The 23,128-nt window shown below is 47.2% G+C and overlaps 1 protein-coding gene across 1 annotated transcript; it reads right to left on the reverse strand.

Moving 5' to 3' along the window:
- Positions 1-4,357: 4,357 nt before the first annotated feature.
- Actr5 (actin related protein 5) lies at positions 4,358-21,224 on the reverse strand. The gene is made up of 9 exons (XM_051187462.1): positions 20,640-21,224; positions 19,697-19,926; positions 17,697-17,866; positions 13,052-13,269; positions 12,234-12,416; positions 9,015-9,131; positions 8,185-8,324; positions 6,532-6,664; positions 4,358-5,173 (listed from the first exon to the last, which is right to left on the reverse strand). The coding sequence occupies exons 1-9, from the start codon at positions 21,012-21,014 to the stop codon at positions 4,916-4,918; spliced, it is 1,824 nt and encodes a 607-aa protein (XP_051043419.1). The 5' UTR covers positions 21,015-21,224; the 3' UTR covers positions 4,358-4,915.
- Positions 21,225-23,128: the final 1,904 nt, after the last annotated feature.

The raw sequence follows: 23,128 nt of genomic DNA on the forward strand, positions 1-23,128 counted from the left end.
TCAATCAGTAGGCTCTGTTTTCTGGAGGTCACATGCAGGACTCCCACAGGAAGCACAGAGCAAAAGGAACAGGCTGGGAGCTGAGACTGCGAAAGGAAGCAGCGACTTGACGGTTCAGTCCTGATTTTACTTCTTTCTCCTCAGGATCTTGTATAGCCTCTTAATCTAGTCTCTTAACCTTCCATAGCTGAGGCTGTCCTTGAACTCTTACCTTCCTGGACCTCCATCTCCCAAGTGCTGGAATTACAAGCTTGAGCCACACCTACTTGAAATTCTTCTAGAAGAATCTTCCAACTCAGTGCCAAATCACTCCCTGTCCCAGAATATACCTGTGCTCTCGGCCTTCTTACCCAGAGCTCCTGGGTAAGCTCTTTCAAATTTAACACTTCTCCAAATTGTGCGTGGGGTCCCCACTACCACTAAACTAGCACTGAGGTTGGGTTGAGAGGATCAGAGGATCTAGGGTCTGAAGCCAGTTTGGGCTAAGTAGCAAGATGCTGCCACAAAACAAGGGGCGGGTGAATGGTGAATGTGGTAGGAGCTCCTAAGAGTCCCTAGGGTCTGTGTCAGAGTCATCTTAGTTTCAGAGTACACCATGCCTTTACAAATAATTTTGGTCCTTTTCCAAAATCAGCTCTGCATTCAGAGCCTACGCAGTTACATCCATGTCATTGTGGCTCCTCAGAAAGCCACCAGGTGGCACCAGAGGACCGGCTGGCTCCCTAGCCTATTGGCACACAGAAGGTGCTAGGATTGACTGACAGGTATGTCCCTAACATTCAGTACTACAGTCAATAGTACTGTAACATCCCTACTTTGGGGACCAGACTGTGGGAAAAAATGCCAAGAGCAGGAGGCAAACCTTTGCAAATGGTCTGAGGATGCCTTCAGCCTCAAGCGGCGACAGGATGCTATCAGCAGGACCCCAGTCAGAGGCCTGGATGTTCTGTTCTTTGTGACTATGGACTGAAGCCAGGCCCTCCTGCATGCTAGGCAGGCGCTCCACTCCTGAGTAGTACCCTCAACCTGCAACGTCCTATCAGTGACCATCAGGAGTGGGTATTACCGATCCAGCTGCCGGCCTCACAGCTATCACGCCACTTGTGATGAATCCAGGGCAAATCACTGCTGTGACATCCCAAGGCGGCAGTGAAGAGCAGGGAAAGTGTCCCTACCCACCAGGACTGAGGCCTGTTCCCAGGAGTTTGTCTGGCTTACAACCAATCTCAAGCCCTGCCAAGTGCCAGGTGACATCCAGGCTGGGGTGTCTGGCCAGGTGTTCATCAAAACATCACAGGCTGGCAAGACCTAGGCAGCTGGACTAGGTGGTCAAGGCTAAGAAGTGACTTCCAGAAGAGCCAGTCTTCGTCCTCAATACTGCCAAGGACGGCGGGCTTGAGAGTGTGGCAAGACAATGGAGCACTTGCCTAACAGGCACAAAGCCTTTGGTTCATTCCCAGCAGCGGGAGGAAAAAAACAAACAAAGAATCCCAGTAGGTCCTCTAAGGCAGACAGCAGCCAGAGGGGAAGAAGGTATCTCGTACGTTCCCAGAGACATCCAAGCAACCCTACTCTCCTTTCAGTTAATGCTTTACATTGCAAGACTCACTTTTCTCAATTCTTCTTCAAGACTAATGACTGCAAGTGTTACCCCATGCTGAGGTTAGAACAGATGCAAAAACAAATATGCTAACATCAAGTAGGCAGAGTAGGGGTTTACATCCTTACACAAGTGTGAAGTGCTACAGGATGAGCTGGATTCAGGCTGTAGGAAGTTAAGGATGCTGGTTGTCTTGCACAGTAGCCAGCAGCCACTGACACAGAGGCAAACCAAGTAGAGACAAAACAGAACTCTGCAAAATTAAACCCGGCTATATGGTGTGTACTGTCCAGGGAATCTCTGGAGATGCGACGGGAGAACATGTGGGAGCCAGGAGGGACCCTGAGTCTCTTTCCTCACTTTGTACTAAAGCGACAGATCCCACCATGGGAGAGTATGGAGTGAAGGGGCTGTGGGAAACATTCTGTGGCCCTCCCTCCTGCCATGATGATGGGAACCAGACAGCCCAGGAAGAGAACTTTCCAGTAAGTCTGAGGTGTCTGGCTAAACATAAGGCCAAAGATTACCATATTCCTGAGAGGGGAGAAAAGGAAAACCTTTATGACACCAGATTTTACAATGATTTCCTAGATATGACATCAAAGGCACAGACTACAAGCTTAAAACTTCTGCCAAGTGACCAACAGGGACAGTAGCCTACAGAAAGGAGAGAACACTTTCAAGCCAGTAGCTGGCCCAGAAGGAACCAGAACAAAGAGCTCCTACAGCTCACAAGGAAATCCCAAGCAACCCAATTCAAAAAGGAGCAAGGACACTTCCTAAAGACACACATATGACTAATAGGCATCAAAAAAAAAAAAAAAAAAGAATGTCAACTCCATCAACCAGCAGGAAAACATAAATCAAAAGTGCAGGTTTGGCTTCTATAGAAAAATAAAACAAAATCAAAACTAAGAAATAAGAATTGGTGAGGATGCAGATCCAGAACTCCGGCCTTCTGGTGGGATGTAAAAATGGCTGCTGCTCTGCAAACAGGTTCCTCAGACATTAGAAGTCCAGCTCCTGCCTGATCCAGCACCCGTGGTCAAACGAAGGCATGCTGCAGCCTGGAGTATTTGTAGCAGCCGAGCAGAGGTGACCCCCATGCCCAGCACATGGGTAAAGCAAGTTACAGTCAGCTGTGGTGACACACGTCTATAATCCCAGCACACTGGAAGCAGAGGCGGGACTGTCACAAGCTTGAGGCCAGCCAGGCAGGTCTACATAAGTACATTCTAGGACAGCCAATGACGGCCAGACCATCTCCCCCACCCCGCCAAAAAAGGAGAAAGACTATAGACAGACAACTGATGCTCAGGATGCCTTGTCATCTGTGACATCACAAACTCAAGGTCATTATAGCATTACACTAGGTGAAACAGGCCACTTACAAGATAAACATCGCGTGATTCATGCTACTTTTACCGGGTACCTAGGACAGTCAGGATGAAAGACAGAGTGACTGCCAAGACAGAGAGGGGTCCTCCCCTCCCCTCCTTCTTCACCACAGGGGCTGCCTTGGAGAACCTTTGCGGAGGTCCTCCTCTTATATGGCTTAACTACTTCCCCCTTGGCCTCCTGTTCTTGTTTCCAAAGCTGCTATCAAGGGGAGAGGCCCAGAATAAGATGTTTCTTCTTTCCAAGCTCTGAAGGCCAAGGCCCGAGCACCCTCTACACTACATGAGATATGGGGAAATGTCACTGCCTGGAAGGGACCACTAGGGCTTAGAGTCCATAGTACATGGTGAACACAGGCTTAGAAAATCACAGGTAGCAGACTGCTGGCCAGTTCTTGGGACCTGGCAGGATTCCCTGAGGGCCGTGTGGAGGTCAAAAGGTCATGGCATGCTTCACAGGCTGAAAGGGCTCACAGCTTAGCCCTTCAACCCATCCCTTCCCTCAGCTCCTGATCTCCTGTGTCCATCACCACCTAAAACCTGAGCAATCCAGCTTCCTGGGATTCAGTGTCATGTGCCAGGCTCACCTGTCCAGGACCCTTTGCCACCAATCTGACCTCCAAGGCAATCTCGTAACCCTACCCCTGCTGCTCAGGCTGTTTAAACTGTAGGCTGAAGGAGTAAGTCTGAGAAGGCCACGGCTTAGCCTGGTCTCTTGCCCTGGATGGTGCTGTGAAGGTTGGTCCAGACTCTTCCTGCCATCCCATCAGCCCTTGGCCCACCAGGTACAGCCGATGACTTAATAGGAAATGCCTTAGAAACTCATGGACCGGCCACCAGGTCTTCTACCCCCCTTGTCTACCCAATACCGCCCCTTCTGGTCTGCAGTTTCTCAGCCCCCGAGAACTGGAGATACCGATTGTTCAGGGGAAAATGAGCAAACAGGTTGTGTGGTGGGTGCATCATAGAAAACAGAAGTGTGCCGAGTTTCCCTGGATTTAGACATTCAGATTCCACACTGCCATTAGCAGCTCTGCTTGGGGCTACCGGGCTCAGTTCTTGGGTGTATCTGAAAGTGAAAATTCCTGCTAAGAACCTATAAAAGAGGGTGTTTAGTGGGGTGTGTGCTGCATCCCAGGAAGGCTGAGGCAGGAAGACCGAGTTTGAAATCAGCCTGAGCTGCGCAGTGAGGGCCTGAGTCCCGCACAATGAAAGGGGAAGACAGTGCCCACCTGTTGAAGACAACATCGTAAAGGAATAGGGAGGTGGTACTCGGGAAAATGCAAAGTCCTTGGGATGAACCCTCGTCCACCAGTTCTGCAGAGTGGCATGCAAAGGCTATGGCACCAATAAACCCACAAAACAGAAGAAAACTAAATTCCTGGCAAGACCTCACAGTATGGGAAAGTTCCCAGTAAAGGAAACAGTTAAAAGTGGGTCACAAGCACCACTGTCCATTCAGGACACGCACCAGGCAGAGAACGGGGGTGAGGGTGGGGATGGGGTCTTTGTACTCCTGAGACTCAGTGGATGACCTCATCCACAACTTCACCACCACCGCCTGAACACCTAGGCAGCCACAGGACCGAGACAAATGCAGCAGAATAGACGCGACACTTCAGAGAACATTTAAAGAACAAAGGCTTCCAAGGGCAAAGAGAAACGCCTCGTGCCTGTCCATCTCTAGTCTCCACCACCTTCTCTCACTGCTGCAGAAAGCAGTGCCATAGCTCGCCCGTGGTTCTCCACGCCAGAGGCCACTCTGACCTTCACTGAGGCAGATCACCTGCTGCCTTCTGCTGCGCTCCCAGGAGAAATCTAGTCAGTAGCCAAACAGCTGGTGGAGCTGGGCAGCGAAGTGGGACTCCATCCTTGTCCCAGATCCTGCCTGAAGGTCAGGGTGACGCAGCCCCCTCTGCTAGGCCTGCTCACCAGCTCCACTCCCACTGGCCCCGGAGCCTCTCCCGGAAGTCTGGGGCTCTGAGGCACGTGAGGCCTGCTTAGGCAGGCGGATGGGGACGTAGGTGTTGGAGGCACAGTGTTCCTTGAGGTACTCGCCCCCCTTCTCTTCATAGTCCTTCCTGGTGACCCAGGCGCCACTGTCTTCTAGGTGATCCAAGGCCCAGTCGCGGGCGCCATACCAGGCATCCAGCACAGGGTTCGAGGCAAGCTGAACCTGGGACAAGAAGCAGATGCACTCTGAAAAGGTGTCTCCTTATCAGCTCTAGGCCCAGGGAGGAAGCTTTTGCATCCTCAGACCCACAGAAGGGCCCAAGTGGCACCTCCACTGTGCAGAACAGCCCTGCACCCTCCAGACAAGGCTAAGTTAGCCACATGCACCACCTCTCGGAAACAGCACAGTCACATACACACCAACTCACAGGTCCAGGTTCCCGACTAAGGCCTGCCATTCCAGGTCAGAGGAACAGCCGCCAGTCCCCTGTTCTGTGGTGCTGACGATCACAAACTACCACAAGGAGAGGGGCGATGCAGGGCAGCCATGAGAAACTATAGCAAACGTGGGTCAACTAGCCTGGCCCAATCAGTCACAGTAAAGCCCATGCTTTGAAGAGGTCTCCTACTTTGGAGTCTTTGCCCTATTCCCACCTCGCTTCCTCCACCAACCACAGTTCTAAACTTGGTTGGTGGCTTTGGAGCGTCAGGATTTAAAGCACAGGCCACACAACACAGCACAGGTGGGCGGGCACAGGTTGTGAACAACAGAGGCAGCATTAGCTACAAGCCTGCAGTCTTGGTGGATTAGCACATCTGGGAGATAAAGGATGATGAACCCCCATGCCAACCTGGGCAAAAAGACCTAATCTCAAAAAAAAAAAAAAAAAAAAAAAGAGAAAATAAAAAGAAAAAGAGGGAAGAAAGAAAAAGAGAAGAGGGGAAAAAGAAGGGGAAAAAAGGAAACAAAATTAAGAGCAAACGTGGGCATGAGACCGCCCAGACTGCCACACAGCATGGCCCTGTGCATAGGAGCCTTCGTATTTGATAAGACACATGAGAGCCCTGTCTGGCTTGGAAAAGCTGGAAGTACAGGCCTGGCACTCTGCCTGATACAGAGCAGTAAGTGGCAGCTACTGTGACTAATAAAAACCACAGTGATACCTGTGGTCACAAAAGAGTGTACACAGCTATGAAAACAATGCTCTGGAAAGGCACAAACTGATAAACTGTCACAATAATCTGAAAGTGAAAAAAAGCCATAAAATAAGCTCTCAACAATCTTTCTGTTAAACACAAGAATACATCCTGGGGTAAGTAGATCAGACAACATGTGCTTCCCGGGGGGAACTATGGCTGCTCTCCCTGCAGTTGGTGAGAATCCTCCTTTCTGAGGACCCTCTTTTGACTGACTCTAGTATATGCTCAATCCTGTTGGTTAAATAGAAGAACAAAGTGTTATGCAAGCTGGATTCCCATCCTGTATCAGCTGAATGTGGTAAAGACAAGGCCAGCCACTGAACCTCTGCAGTGGGTGATGGATGCTGATCACCAACAGTGGGCAGGGAGAGCAGCCAGTACCTGGAAGGCGGACTGGAAGGGCCTCATCTCTAGCAGCTCCTTCTCCATTCTGGCCTTCATGCCCGGATACATCACGTTCCCACCAGTGAGGAACACGTTCTGGACCAGGGTATCCTGAACGGCCTTTGGGTACCTAGGAGACAGGGAAAGGATGCTCCAACTTGGCTGCTGGAACACACTGTAGACAGACTACAAAAAGTAAGCTCTTGGTACAACAGTCAACTTACCAGTATCTACCTGACAAATTAAAAGATAAACAAAACCAGTGTTTTGCTTTTCATTCACAGTTCTACAACCTGCTGTACAAAGATCAGACTGTTTCTGCTTTTGTAACACTTTTTTTTTTAATGCTTGAGGATCATTTTATTAAAGTTGGGGGGGTACCCACAGGACAGGAGACCTGTAACCCCAGCAGCTTCCTGGAGAAGGGAGATGGAGGAAGAAAGTCACGCCTCCTGGGATACTTAGTTGTAGAAAGCAGACACGGGTCTTTAAAGAACAGTCAGGGCAGCCATGCTTAGGATCATAATATCCACTGTTCCATCCTGTCATAATCAAAAGAAACCAGAGCACAACAAACCACACACACACTCACTCCACTCGTGAAGAACACTCCCTGGGGGAAAACCTGCATGAGTGGCAGGCACATTCATATGGAAATGTAAGCTCCATATGAACACATGCATACAAGAAGAGGGGAGGTCTTTCATAAGCAATGTAGTGATCTACATTGGGGAGTGATCTAAAAATCACTAATCTTGCTGGATGCGGTGGCACTCATCATTAATCCCAAAATCAGGAAGGAAGAGGCAGATGGATCTCCGAGTTTGAGGCCAACCTGATCTACAGATTGAGTTCTAGGACAGCCAGGGCTACACAGAGAAACCCTGTCTTGAAAACAAAACAAAACAAAACAAAAAGACAGAAAGAAATCACTAGTCTTAGGGCTGAAGAAATGTTAAGAGACCATACCACATGGACACTGGCTATTCTTCAAGAGGACCTGGAATGAATTCCTAATACCTACATGGTAGATCACAACCATTGTAGCTCCGGTTCCAGGGGATCCAATGCCCACTTCTAACTTTCAGGGCACTAGGCACATGCACAGTCTACATATATACATACATACATACATACATACAGGCAAAACATATACACACACATTTTTTACAAGAGTACACATTGCTTTTGCAGGGGACCCAAGAGGTCCTTGAACTCATATACACATAATTCCCCACAATTAAAAATAAAATAAAATTTAAAAAAACCCTAGTGTTACTGGGTATGGTAGTGTACTCTTATGATCCCAGCTACTCAGGACACTCAAAAGGCCACAGAATACATAAGGAAACCCTATCACAACAAACCCACAAGTAAAACATCACTGGTGTTTAGCAATGTCAAGTTTCACATGAAAGCCGGGGTGTACCGCCTCTGTTGCTCAGACTCCAAGGTTAAGTTCACAGAGCTCACACACAAATGGAGCTCGCTCACACCTGTCCTGCCTGCAGGCTCGAGCCGGAGAATAGACTACCTGAGTAGAGCCAGCAACAGAGAGTGCTGCAGACCTCCCCACGCCCATCAGACACCTGTCCCATGCAAAACCCAGAGAGAGGCACAGCTGAGGATGGGGCAGTGTCACCCACTCACCTGTCCAGGACATAATGAAGAGTCTCTGCAATCCCCGCCTGCTCCTCTCCTATGAGAGATGGCTGGAAAATAATCTCAGGGGCACGAATCCTTTCTGTCCCAACAAACAGCTGATGATACGCTGCCAAGTTAAACACGGGCTTCAAACCCAAGGTTTAAAAGATGTTTTTAAGGCCATAAATGACAATTCTCTCAGCTATTATTAGTTTTCTGAAACCACATCTCGTCTAGCCCAGCTTCCCTGTCCAGGTCAGAAACACCCCCCACCCCACCTCAACTCAACTCTCTTCACTACAAGACTCTGCCTCCTACCTCTGCTCAACCCCAGAATGACAAATCCCTATACACTGTGCTGTGCCCAAGTTGCAGGAGGGGACTCTGGAGAGTGCCCTGGGGCAGTGAAGAGGCCCTGGGGCAGTGAAGAGGCCCTGGGGGAAAACCTTGTCTCTACCCATCCTGGTTTAGCATGGCCTCCCACCAAAGGCTCAGGTACAGCCAGCCTATCTAGCTGCCGCCATCATGGCAAAAGCACAGACCCTGGTAAGGAGGTAACATTGGCTGAAATGTAAAGGAAACCACTGAGAGCCAGTCTGTAGGTCTGGAGACCTCAGTCACTAGACAGATACCTCTGTTAAGAGCTGCTCACATTTGGGGTGGCCCTGGTCCCTCAAACAACCACCAGGGGAAGCCTGTGACTGACACTGACAATACTGGTACCCTTGCTGAAGCACAGCCTGGGCTTCCAGTGCTCCCAGAGAAGCAGACCTCGGCCAGTCACTTGTGCCAATGACTTCAAAATGTATGTGCGCTCTTGGTAGCAGTGGTCAAACCTGGACTGTGGTGACTGGCTTCTCCACTTCAGGCGCTTCCTCTGAGAACAAGGGCTCGAAATCATTGATATTCTCCACATCCTCCAGGGAGGGCTCCAGTTGTTCCAGGTCAGGGGTCTGAGGACAAAACAAAGCAATAATCAAAGCAGCAGAGAAAGTGGTCGACAGAAAATCTCAGCTCTGATTCTATCCTGAAAACAGATGGGGTCTCACCCAACACCTGTCCAAAAACTGGAACATTCTTCAAAGCAATTCACACACACACACACACACACACACACACACACCAGAGTTAACACTAAAAGATGATCAGCAAGATGGCTCAGAGGTTAACCATGCTTGCCACAAACCTGAGTTCAATCCCTGAAACCCACAAGGGGGAACAAGAGAATTAACTCTCAAAAATTGTTGACCTTCATGTCTGTGTGCTATAGCACGCACATTCACATGCACACGTTAAAAACAAGAAAGGTCAGGTGGGTTAATCCTATCATTTGGGAGGTACAGGCAGATGAAGTTTGAGGCCAGCCTGGTCTGCAGAGTGAGTTTCAGAACAGCCAGAGCTGCAGAATGAGACCCTGTCTTAAAGGGAGAGAAGGAGAGAAGGAAAGGGAGAAGGAGAGGGAGAGGGAGGGAGAGAGGAAGAGAGGAACAGAGAGACACAGAGAAACAGAGAGAATATTAACAAAACTCAAAGTCTAGTCCTTGCAGCATTCTCATGAGAAAACTTCAGCATTTCAGAGACCCACAACGGGTTGATCCGTAGGAAAAAAATGGACACTAATAAATGCTGTTGAAACTCCAGCTGTAAAACCAACTCCATAGTTGGGTTTCAATACACATTCTGGAGTGCCCACATCTATTCACTTCATTCTAACTGAATTACACTGGTGGGAAATACTAAAAGGCAGAACAAGTTAGCCGAGTCATGGCCAAACTCCCCAGGAGAACTGTAATTCACTCTACTCTCCAACGATGCAGAATGACTGTTAAGAGATTTGGTGACAGATTGGTGCATCTGCTGTGTGATAACCTGTAAAGATATACTGTAAATAAAGATGTGTCTGTTTTTTACTTCATTTGCCTAAGGTACCTTCTGATTGGTTTAATAAAGAGCTAAACAGCCAATAGCTAGGTAAGGGAGGATAGTCAGGACTTCCTGGTAGAGATCTAGGAAGAGTCTGGAAGGTAAGGGATTGATTGGCAGTGAGAGTTGAAGGAAGTTGGACATACAGTACTGAGAAGAGGTAATGAGCCGCATGGCAGAATGTAGGTTAATATAAACAGGTAAGTGAAGTTTTAAGAGCTAGTTGGGGACAAGCCTAAGCTAAGGCCAAACTTTCACAATCAATAAAAAGTCTCAATGTCATTACTCGTGAGCTGGCAATCCAAAGACCCACTATATACATCAGATTTACTAGAGAGCTCTGTGTGTGTGTGTGTGTGTGTGTGTGCGCGCGCGCGCGCGCGCGCGCACGCACACGCACATAAACATGCATGCATGCAGGTCACTGTATGCCCAAATGAGAGACTCAAGCCTGGTATCTTCTTCTACTGCTCTCCATCTTACTTTTTAAGAAAATGTATGTGTCTATGTCTGTGTGGGGCTATGTGGGGGTATGTGTGCAGGTGCCCAAGGAGCCCAGAGGCATCTGATTTCTGAGAGCTGGAGACACTGGTCGTTATGAGCCATCCAATGTGGATAGCAAACACTGAACTAGTCCTCTGAAAGAGCAGGACATGTTCTTAGCAGCTGACCCATCTCTCCAGCCATCCACCATACTTTCTGACAGTCTCTCCCTGAATCTGATGCTCCATGGTTTGGCTAGACTGGATGGTCAGTGAGCTCTGGGGATCCTCTTGTCTTTGCCACACTATGGCTAGGATTACAGGCACACTCCACCATGCCCAGCCTGAGTACTGGGGATCCAAAATCAGTCCTCATGTTTGAGGAACCAACACCATCTCCCCAGAACTCTAAAACAAGCCTTTGAAATATCCCCAAGCCTACAAGATCTGTTGTATGTCCCCAGAGCACAGACAGGGTACAGGAGTACTGTGAAGGAGTGACACTGAAAACATGGTTATATAAAAATCTGCAGGAAAAAAGAAAGGGAAGCTGGTCCCAACTGCCGGGATCCCATTTTCAGCTGTTCGTTTTTCCTTGCCTGATCCTGTGTTACTTTCACATCTTACTAACATGTTAATGGATGAGTGCACAACAGACAATATGGTTTTAAATTCCAGAAAGCCAACTCTGATCTGAACATATAGCATGAAGCCTGGAAAAGCAAATGAAAATGCCCAGTGGTTCAGTAGAAGTTGGTCTGGGTTGCCTGGTGACAGTGAGGAGAGCAGAGGTCCCCTCTTCCCTAGACTGTAGTATTCAGAGCAGGCCACCTAGTGCCATACTTAGCAAAGCAGTGTTCTTACCACTGACCACTATAAAGTAAGAGCACTGATCAACAGAACTACTGAAGACACCCTGCATCCTACAGTATCAACACTCGGCCAGAATGTAATTCTTATGTAAGAAATAAATACATCCTTCTTATTAGAAACTTTGCTTTCATTTAGTAAATGGCAAAACTCCGACTATATACCTGGGTTATGCAAAAATTTCTCTGGGTTCAGCAGGGTCATAAGCAGAAAAGGATTTAAAAGGCTGCTCCAGAGCAGTCAGTGGGCAAGGAATGCAAAGCTGAGAGTTAACACTACTGTTAAGTTCCATCTGGGAGCCTGTGCTGTATGAACAAGCTCCACCCTGACTCAAACACAGCTGTGACATCACTGAGGTGCACTACCTTATACCCAGCAACAAATGGCAGCGACCCTGACTTTTCCATAGCACAGTATCTTTCTAAAAACACCAGTAAAGTTTAGAGCAAGCTGCCTTGATGGCTGGAGAGGCAGGTAGCTTGATTGCTGAGTGCTTGCCTAACACTCATGAAACAGCCCCAGATTTGATTCCTAGCAACACATCAACTGGACATGGTGGCAGTACACACTTAAAATCCCAGACTGGGGAGGCAGAAGCAGGAGGACCAGAAGTTCATGGTCATTCATGACTACCTACTGGGTTCAAGGCCAGCCTAGACTACTATGTGGAAACCCTATCTCAAAGAGAAAGTTGAAGGCTACAAAGATAATTCAGGGAGTAAAGGCACTTGTCCCCAAGCCTAAGGACCCGAGGAGATTCCCTCCCCAGGCCCTGGTCACCTCTGGCTTGCTGTCCACCACATCCACCTCGAGGATGGCTTCCGCTTGAAGGATTTTCTGCTTGGCCTGCTCCACGGCCAAGGTGAGCTTTTGGATGTAGGACTGCAGTTCTTCTGGGGAGTCCATGTTCAGCTCTATCAGGGCTTTGTGAAACTGGTCCATCTGGCCATCCTCGAGGAGTTCCTGAAACCAGACCAGCACAATCTATTACCAGAGACAGGTGATACAGTCATCAGGCAAGGTAGCTCAGAAGCCAGCAGAGATGTGTGGGGTGGGGAGTGAGGTGTATGTGTGTTCCTGGGGCTCCCTAGCCAGCCCTCAGCAGAATCACCCCCTCTCTTTTCCACCACAGGCTCAAACCTGCCCTCCTCTTCAACTGTCTGGGCTAGCTAGCATTGCATACTGGATACTGGTTTCATCACCATCTAATTAGTGAAAAGTAATCTGTGGTGACAGACATCACAGATGCCACCACCTTTGAGTGGGAAGAAGTCACTGAGAGAAGATAATGGTAATGGTGCTCCTAGATCTGACAGCAGATGTGTTACTTTGTGAAACTCATTACCCTAAGATCTGTGTACCATGCGTGCTGCACTTACATAGAAAAGCTCAAAAGGACAAAATCAATCCGTAAGTAGAGCTGGAGTCCACAGCTCTGTATAGACGCCTGCTGCTGTGCATGTAAGTATCTCAATGACTCTGGTCTCTGGACTCCAACTCCAAAGGTGACTTGACAGCCAATGCACGTAATGGCTCAGGAAACCAGAAAGGAAGAGAATGTCACCTTGCAGAGCAAGGCCAGGGCCCTGCTGTATCACCTGCACATACAGCAGCCGCTCCAGCCGCTCCTGATCCAGCTGCAGTTTCTCCTCCCGCCGCCGGGCATTGAGCTCTTGCAGCCTTCGCAGCTGCTGTTGCCGCCGCTCCTGTTTCTCCTCAGCCGTCAGTGTGCTGCCCAGGAGCTTGTTAGAGAATGGGAGTTGCATCTTGTGGACATTGTTCTCATAGTAATCAGGACACCGCCACTTCTGCAATTCTTCAAAGACATGGTTAGGGGACTTCAGAGAGTGAACGCCTTGTTAGCGGTGAAACAGAAAGCTGATGTCATGCACAAGTTGACATCTAACACACTTAGAACCTCTGAATTCACCAAAACACCAACTGCAGCCATAAAACCTGGGTATACACAGACCTGCTCTGAGGGCCTCCAGATGGAAATCACACAAGAAGGAAGCTGGAACAGCCAGAGTGAAGGAAAATCTGTAAACACATGAGACTAACTGCCTCATGAGTCACTTAAAATTTGTTCAATATCTTGAGCTAAAAATACTAAAAACATCGTGGTCTGAAGGGCTCCCACAGTTCACAGGTTTAGCATGGGAGACACTTTGACATAAAGCATAAAGAAGTCTACTGCTAACACTGCTACCCAGAAGTGATCGATTGTGACTCTACATAGATGAGAAGTTATACTCTGCTCTATTCTCTAGAGTTATCACCTAAAGACAGCTGAGTGTGGTGATACACACTTTTTTTTTGTTTTGTTTTGTTTTGTTTTGAGACAGGGTTTCTATGTGTAACAGTCTTGGCTGTCCTGGAACTTACTTTGTAGACCAGGCTGGCCTCGAATTTATTGATATCTGCCTGGCTCTGCCTCTTAAGTGCTGGAATTAAAGGTGGTGATGCATACCTTTAACTCCACCTTTTGGTTCAAGGATCTCTTGGTTCAAGGCACGCTTGGATCACATAATGAATTCCAGGCCAGGCAGAGCTATACAGTGAGATCCTGCCTCAAAAATAAAATAAAACAGAAATCCAATAGCTTAAAAGGCAGAGAGAAAGAGGAAAAATAAAATACTAGTCCTAAATTCAAACACAAATACATTAACTGCAAATGGTCTTAGTACCCATAGGATACTGCTAAGGAGCAAAAGCCTGGATACCTCCCTGGCAGAGCAAGAGTAATAAACGCTTAGTATAATGCAACCACTACAAGCTCATTTGAATTACACTGATAAAGAACAGAGCTAAAGGGATACCAACAGGGAGTGGTGCCTGCCCCAATCCTAGTACTGGAGAAGTAGAGGCAGGAGGATTAAGAGTTCAAGGCTATCCTCAAATATTCAGGGAATTTTGAGGATAGCCTGAGTGCATGCAATCCTGTTGCTAAGTAAACAAATGGAAAGATATACCATATAAACCCTATTTAAAAGAAAGCTGAATTGGCTTTATTTATTTTATAGGCAGGATCTTACTATGTAGCCCTGGCTAGTCTGGAACTTACTAAATAACCAGGCTGTTCCTCCCTAGTGCTGGGATTTAGGTATGTCTCACCACACCCTAGTGGAGTGACTCTTAATGTTCAAGTAGCCTTCAAAGCGGAAAAAATAAACAGACAAGAAGATGTAACAATGTTAGAATATGTAGCTAACAAGGCAAAGCCAGATAACAAACAGTGCATACTGACGGATCTGGGCTTCCAACATAGCTCAGAAATAGAGTGCTTGCTTGGCTAGCATTGTAAAATCTGACCCCCAGCTTAAATAAATAAATAACTGACAGAACTGAAAGGAGAAACAGGGACAGCCACAATTACACCTAACGATATCAGTACACTCTTCCCAAATATCAGCGCAGCCAGTAGAAGGAAGGTGATAGCAAGGTTATAGCAATGCTGACCGCCATCACCAGTGGACACCTCAGCGCCCTCCCCATGGAGCACAGTAAATGCTCTTCAGGTGTACACGGAACCTCTGCCAAGTATGACTACATGGGGGGGGGGTCAGACAATAAACAAGTTTAGCTGACATCAAAGAAAGCTTTCACCATAATGGAATTAAACCAAAGATAAACCACAGAAAGGAGTCTTGTAACATACTTCTAAATAATAACTTTAAGAAGTAGTATTGAAATTAGAAAATATTTATACTTAATAAAAAATAAAAATGAATTAAAACTCGTGGGATGCAGGCACAGCAGCAGTGCTGAAAAGGGAAATTCACCGAATTAAATGCTAGTTTATGTGTATCTGTGTACCACATGCATGTAATGTTCATGGGAGCCACAAGAGGGCATAAGATCCCCTGGATCTAAAGCAGTATAATTACAGTGAGACCTTATCTCATAAACAAAAGGCAAATAAAGGGCTAATACCAAGTATATCAAGGAAGGGAACCCACAAATTTTCTTTCCATGTCTATCTCCCCAACTTCTTTGTGCTTTGCAAAATCACAGGTGCTTAAAACAAAGGTGTTCTGAAGTCACAGTTTGTAACTATTACTCAGCCGACCTGACTATGGTTAAAATGAACCACAAAATTAGGAAGCTGAGGCAAGAGAGCGGGGAGTTTGATGTCAAGATGGGCCTACATAAGAAGACTGACCAAAAATCAAAAGATGAAAGGAAGGAAGGAAGAAAGGAAGGAAGAAAGGAAGGGAGGGAAGAGAGAGAGGGAGAAAGGAAGGAAGCAAACATAGGCAGGCAGGCAGTACATTTTATGTTCTGTGGTTTTTTTAAACCACAATTAGAGTTGGGCTTTATTTTTTGTTTTCTTTGTTGGATTTTCTGTGTACTGTGTGTGCTTGGTTTTTTACCTTTGCCTACTTGTATGTTAAGGCCACTGCACATATTCTGATGTCCATGGAGGCCACTGGAGGCAGCAGATCCCCTGGAACTGGAGTCAGGGATGGTGGTGAACCATTGTGTGGGTGCTCCAAGCAGAACCCAGGTCCTCTGCAAGAGCAGCAAGGCCTCTGGGCCATCTTTCCACCCTCCAGGTTTGTTTCTTTTGAAACAAGGTCTCATCTAATCTATGCTGGCCTCAAATTTACTGGAGGCAAAGATGGCCTTGCATATCTAATCCTCCTACCTCTACCTCCAAGTGTGCTGGGATCTTGAATGTGCTTCATGTGTCTGATTCATTCTAAGGTAGGGGCAGAACCTGGGACAACAAGTACTCTACAACTGAGCTATAAGCCAGCCGCAATCTTATTTTTTAACATTTGTGTGTGTGTGTGTGTGTGTATGTGTGTGCGCGTGCGCACGCACATGGGAGGCCTGAAGATAGCTTGCTAAAGTTGTTCCCTCTTTCCACCTTGTAGGTTCTTGAAGCAAGCACATTTACCCAATTAGCCATTAGCCTTTTCACAGGCCTTTTTTTTTTTTTTTAAAGAAGTCACACCTGGATTTGGGCAGTACTCGTTACCGTTTAGCACTCTGTCCTTAGAATATACTAAATGAGCTTTCTATCCAAAGGATAAAAACCAAATAAAGGCATTATATTTCTTTTGTCTTTCCAGAGCTCAGCAGTGGTTGGCTGAAGGTCAGTACCTTTAATGACCACAAGAAAATCCTGTCATACACTGAAGGAAAGAGTTGTCATAACAGTGCTACTGACCAATGTTCTTAGGTCTTATCTGGATCATTTACATTTGTAAGGAAGACATAACTTATTACATCTGTGTAATAAGCAATAGTAACCAAAAATACATAGAAGTAAAGTACAATCAGAAGTTCAAGATGCTTAGAGGCCATGGCAGGAACACCAGGATCTGAGGCTACACTTGAGTAGTGGCCAGCCTGGGCTATATAAGGACACTGCCTCAAAAGAAAAGTTTGATGGGAATGTCATCTGTACATGTTTCTCTTATTGGTTGATGAATAAAAAGCACTGTGGCCAATGAGGCAGGATGATAGGTGGGACTAGGAGACAAGGAGGATTCTGGGAAGTGTAAGCAGAAAACTGTTGAGATGTAGGACACTGGAGGGTTAATACCATGCCAGACATCTGGGTAAGCCATAGCCTCGTGGCAATACATAGATTGATAGATATGGGTTAATAATTAAGACAGAGCTAGCCAATAAGACACCCATGTCATTATAACTAGTAGAGTCTCTGTGTATTATTTTGGAACTGACGCGGCTCTGGGGCCAGGCTGGCGGGAAAGAATGCTCATAACAAAAGTTCAAGGTATGTTGAAACCTGAGAGGTATTGTGTTATCATCCATAGGATGTTAGGAAAAGCAATTTTAATTGGTCTCAGACTTTTGTTTTTGTTTTGTCAAGACAGGGTTTCTGTGTAGCTCTGACTGTCATGGAATTCACTCTGTAGACCAGGCTGCCTTTGAACTCAGAGATTCACCTGCCTCTGCCTCCACCTCCTGCATGATGGGATTAAGGGGCCCCACCATGCCCAGCTGGTCTCAAACTTCTTAAACTGGCACATTGTGCTCCCTCTCTCAAAAATGTTAACTTTAAAACAAGCTGAAAGTTATATAGGAGGCACATTATAAAAGCTGTGATGTGTGAAGGGAACCTGATCATGACAATTACTGACTAATCTCACAAAAAGAACACCAAAAGGGGAGAGGGATGCTGAGCAAGCAAGGGTCACACTGGTAACAATGTGAAGAACCCTCAAAGGCTGACAGTGTTGAAAATTGGAGCAGAGTCCCCTGTATCACCTGCTCCGTAGTCCTCGGCAATGTAGCTGTGCTCCTGTAGGATCTCCTCCATGCGGCTGAGGGTGATGGCTGCCAGGTGCCCTGGATACTTGAGCTGGAGAAGTCGCTGCAGATAGCCAGCCGCCTGACTTCCTCCTAGATTGATGCGTTTGCAGTTTTTGGCATCTAGTCTACACCAAAGTAGTACAGAACAAAACTGAAAGTCTGTGCAGCAAGAAAGACAAAATGTGGAGCATCTTGGGGGGGAGGGGGAACAGGAATTTAATGCAGACAAAGCAGCAGACTAGCAGAGGGTCGGGCACCTAAAACCCCACATAAGGAAGATTCCCTTGGTGCAACCTCTCACTACAGGCCAGAATTCCTACTGCACACCCAGACGTGGTCCTTTAATATCTGACCAGAGTTTCAGAGTTGCATGGTGAGCACACCTTTAATCCCAGAACTTTGGAGGCAGAGATAGACAGATCTCTCGTAAATCCCAGGCCAGCCTGGTCTACATAGTGAGTTCCAGGACAGCCAGGGCTATGTAGAGAGACCCTGTCTCAGAAAAAAACACCAAGAAAAAAAGGAAAAACCAGTTCAACAAAGTAAATACACATTCCAAAGTGAAACTATCATGTGGTTCAACCTGTACTTGGGGGGGGGGGGTGTAGGGGAGTCCTGAAAACAAGGAGTCTAGAAATAAGAGGAAGTGGCCAAGCATGCCAATTCCAAGGGCTACTGGCTCTGGGCCTAAGCTTCCTGAGAACTGTGTCCCTCCACAATTAGACGAGTAAGCACAAGCACACAGCCAAGTGAAGGGGCAAGAGCTTCATTTTTGCAGGGCTGCAAATCCAAGCATTTAGCCTTGGAGCCAGGGCTAGCTGCCTGTGTGGCACATGCCTCTTTATGCAATGTGGGAGACCTTTAGGGCACCATGGTAGCCTCATCTCACATGAGAAAATAAAACTAAACACTAAAACGGGAACAGATTCAAACTATCACTGCCTTTTATTCAACTCTAAAAATTTCCATAATCACCTAGTATGTGTTAGACAATATAACCGAAAATAAAGGTATGGACAATATGAATTAAAGAGCTTACAAGCATTTCTTAATTAAAAAATGACTCCAGAAGCTAGGTGTGGTGATGAATGCTTTTAATCCCAGCACTCAGGAGGCAGAGGCAGGCAGATCTCTATGAGTTTGAGGCCAGTCTGGTCTACAGAGTGAGTGTCAGGATAGCCATGTCTCTACAGAGAAACCCTGTCTCAGAAAACAAAACAAACAACAAAAACCTGATTCCAGAATACCAAGGTGGTCTAAATTAACTGTCTTCAAGAGACAGAGATGGCTCCTCTGGTAAAGGTATTGACTGTAAAGGATGAGGACTTCTAAGTTCAATCCCTGGGACCCACATGGTGGAGAGAACCAATGTCCTATCTTGTCCTCTGACCTCTATGTTTCTGCCAAACACTCTCAGGTCCACATACATATATACACACACAAACACAAAAGCATTTGTTTGTTTCTCAAGACAGACTTTCTCTGTGTAGCCTTGGCTGTCCTGGAACTTACTTTGTAGACCAGACTGGTCTTCAACTCACAGAGATCCACCTGCCTCTCTCTGCCTCCCAAGTGCTGGGATTAAAGGCATGTGTCACCACTGCCAGGTAGAGAGAAATTAAACATACTGAAACAACTCACTCAAAATATGTTTATTGAATGTCTATTACGGATAGGCACTGGGTTAACTATTCCCCCATAAATCATAATTATAAAATTATGTAATTAACTGTCAAGGAGGCACCAGACCCACTTGGACTACTTCCCAGAGGTCCCAAGGGACAGGGAAAATAACTTACAAAGTCACACACTGATGTAGACCTGAGCTAAGCCCAGTTCAGTCCATCATCTAGCACTTGCCAGATTCCCAATAGGTACCTTGACATTGCAGTTTTCCAGTAGGCCCTAAGTCAGCGTTCCTGAAATGCCACTTAAATGGCGCATGCACAACTTACCTTCCTTCTAAGATGGGTAAGATGTGTGTACACTGATAGCCAGATGAAATGATGAGGCCGCTGGAAAGGGCGTTCTTGGGCATGTTGTGGTAGAAGCTGAAGAGGCTGTCTATCCCATAGGCAACCTTTGGGATCCTATAGCATTCAAAAAGGAGCTCCGACATCATTTGGCGGGAATAGAGTGGGTTGCACACGGCCTCTGTCAAAACTATGGGATGATCAACACAGCCCTACTTTGAAAGAGAAGCACAAATAGATGAATGATAACAGAACATGCATGAAATGCAAAAGTAGCCCCAAATCCTTGTTGCAGGGCTGAATTTGCTTTTATCTCTAATTAAAAACCTAAGGGGAGGGGGCAGAGGGCCTGACTCCAGCTGCAGAAGCTCCAAGGCCTAAGGCACCTACACACATGTACACAAATACACTCACACACACTATTTTGAAATAAATCTTTAAAAAGGTGATCAAAAGCAATTATACAGCATACATTTCAATTTTGGAAAGCATTAATTAATGGTCAATTTAAGTTTTTTGTTTGGAATTTTTGTTTATTTCTTGAGATAGGGTGTGCTTGTGTTAACAACCCTGGCTGTCCTCGAACTCACAGCAATCTGCTTGCCTCTGCCTCGGGAGAGCTGGGATTAAAGGCGTGTGCCACCATTTCCGGCTCAATTCAAGCTTATTAAGTCAAGCTTTGGCCAAACTGTTAATAAATCATGCGGGCTCTATCTTCAAAATACTTCCAGGATTAGACTGGTTCTTGTCAACCCATCTCTCACTTGACTATTGTAAAGGTCTAACTGGTGGTTCCTTGTTTCCATGACAGTCCACTCACTGGACGGTTTGGGCACCTTAACTCCTAGCACAGGGCAGACACAGGTCAAGGATGTAGTAAAAGGACTGCCTGTCTGGAGTGACGGCCCGCCCAGCCTGCCCTCACCTGCGAGGAGACGCCCAGGTGCTGGAAGCTGTAGTCCAGCAGCAGTTCCTGCAGCTCCAGGTTGACCGGCACGTTACGGTCGAAGGGGGAGCGCAGCATCCAACGCAGCGGCTCCAGGCTGCCCAGCGCGTTGCCCACCTGCGGCCCCGGCCCGCCCCGCGCCCCGCCACGGCCGCGAGCGCACACAGCGCGGAACTGCAGGCGCGGCTCAGGGCCCGGGTCCGGCCCGGGGCACGCCCATCCGGCGCGAGCCTGGAATGATCCGTTGTCCAACACCAGCGGCACCGGCTGCGAGCCGAACGCTACCGGCTCGGCCTCCAGCACGGGATCCGGAGCGGCGCGGGCATCGCGAAACCGGAACACATTCGCCTCCATGTTGGCCAGCGCCGGCCTCGCCCGGACGCCGCATGCGCCACGAAGCTCCGCCCCTATCTGAGTCCCGGGCCCCGAAGTATCTGGAAGCCTCTTCCTTATGCGAGGACTCGCTGGTTTCTGCACCTGATTCGTTCCTAGTGATCCAGAACCTTCCGTGGGCCTCTAATCCTTGCTGGTCTAGGCCGCGAGTCCTGCGTCTGCCTGGTGTAGCTCGTCCCCGAAGTCCTCCGCGTGGCCACGCCTCCTCATGCTAATTGGCTGGCTAGGAGCTCCGCCCCCCAGTTCTGAGCCGCGGGCGCCTCTGCATGACTACGCCCCTTGCACTAACTGCAGCCCGAAGCTCCTCCCCCACCGGGCTGGACTCCGCCCCTCCCTAGCCCCTCAGTCAGCCACCTCACCTTGTTGATCTAGTTAGCCCTTAGCTTTACGATCTCCTTCTCCTTTGACTCTTCCCTCAGGCTGTCCTATCAGGAAGACCTCAGATATTGAGAAAAGGGCTGCTAATTACTGATTGATATATGATACATATAAATTGATATGTGATACATATACATATAAATTAACCCTCCCATGTGGTCATCTCATTAAATGTAACCTTGTCAAGTGACAAGTTCTGGCAAGCAGGGTGGGAATGGAGGTGATGTGACTACCAGCTTTAAGAGAAAAGGAGAGATGGCTCAGTGGTTAAGAGCACTGGCGGTTCTTCAAGCGGTCTTGAGTTCAATTCCCAGCAACCATGTGATGGCTCACAACCACCTATAATGAGGTCTGGTGCCCTCTTCTGGTCTGCAGGCATACAAAACACTGTATACCTAATAAATGAGAGAGAGACAGAGAGAGAGAGAGGCACTAGGCATGCCTATGCTCTTCTGTCTGCAAGTTAAGGGGATCCCATCATCCCATCATTAAGGACCCCACAGCTGTGCTAACTGAACCCAGAACTCTCCACCAATTGTCTAAACATCCCTCAGTTATTTCACCCACATAAAACTGTTTAAACTGAAGTGCAGTTGTTGGTGCACACCTGTAATCTCAGCACTTGGAAGGTAGAGGTAAGAGGTTAGGAGTTCCAGGCCAGCCTCATCTGCCTAGTGAGTTCAAAGCCAGCCTCGGCTACATAATAACCTTTTCATACACAATAAACCACCTTATTGTTTCTGCTTCCTTCAGAAGTCTCAGAGCAGACCAGACTGCTGGAGCCTGGTTAGAGGCCCCCTTGGCTATGGCATAGCTGTCATCCTGAATCCTTGCTTTTCTATCATGTCATGGTTCATTGCATGTTCCTCCCATCTATGTCTCATGTATGATTTCTCTCATTACTTCCTTGGCTTCCCAACTTGTTTTTGTTGTTGTTGTTTTGTTTTGTTTTTTGTTTTGTTTTGTTTTGTTTGAGGTGGGACATTTGCTTTGGTTTTTGTAGGTTTTGTGGTGACTTTATGGTTGATTTGTTTGATTGGTTTTCCTTTTTTTTTTTTTCCTGTTTGTTTTGTTTTTAGTCAGGTCTTATTTTGTATCTCAAGAAGGCCTCAAACTCCCAGCCAGCCTCCTGAGTATTAGGGTTATAGCCGTCCCACACACCACACACACAGAGAGCATCACTGTGGAATCCCTTGTTGACTCTTGGAAATGTTCAAGCCAAACCTGTGGAGGGCTTGCTCCTTTCCAAGGCTCTACCTTACACCCAGGGCTGGGGATAAATAGCATGAGGTAAAGTGAAACATCTGGCTTAGGATCAAAATTGAAGATGATGTCAAAAGATGCAGGAAGCAAGATGAAAAAGTATTTTCATTAATATTTCTATTGGGTTTGTTTGTGTTATGGTTTGTTTTATTTTGTCGTAGTCTTGCTCTGTAGGCCATGCTGACCTTCAGCCATGCCTTCTAAGTGGAAGGGTTACAGGTGCGCACCACTGTTCCTAAGTTTTCAATAGTCGTGGGGTTGGGATTGGATTCATTAACATCAAGTATCTTTCTCAATCAATTTTTTTTAAGATTTATTTTTATTTGTGTAGAGGGCATTGGAACCCCTAGATCTAGTTACATATGGTTGGTTGTGAGCCTCCCCAAGATGAGAATTGAATTCAGGTCCTCTGGAAGAGCAGTCCATGCTCTTAA

The sequence above is a fragment of the Phodopus roborovskii genome, unplaced genomic scaffold (genome assembly GCF_943737965.1).
Source record: "Phodopus roborovskii unplaced genomic scaffold, PHOROB, whole genome shotgun sequence".
Lineage (NCBI taxonomy): Eukaryota > Metazoa > Chordata > Mammalia > Rodentia > Cricetidae > Phodopus > Phodopus roborovskii.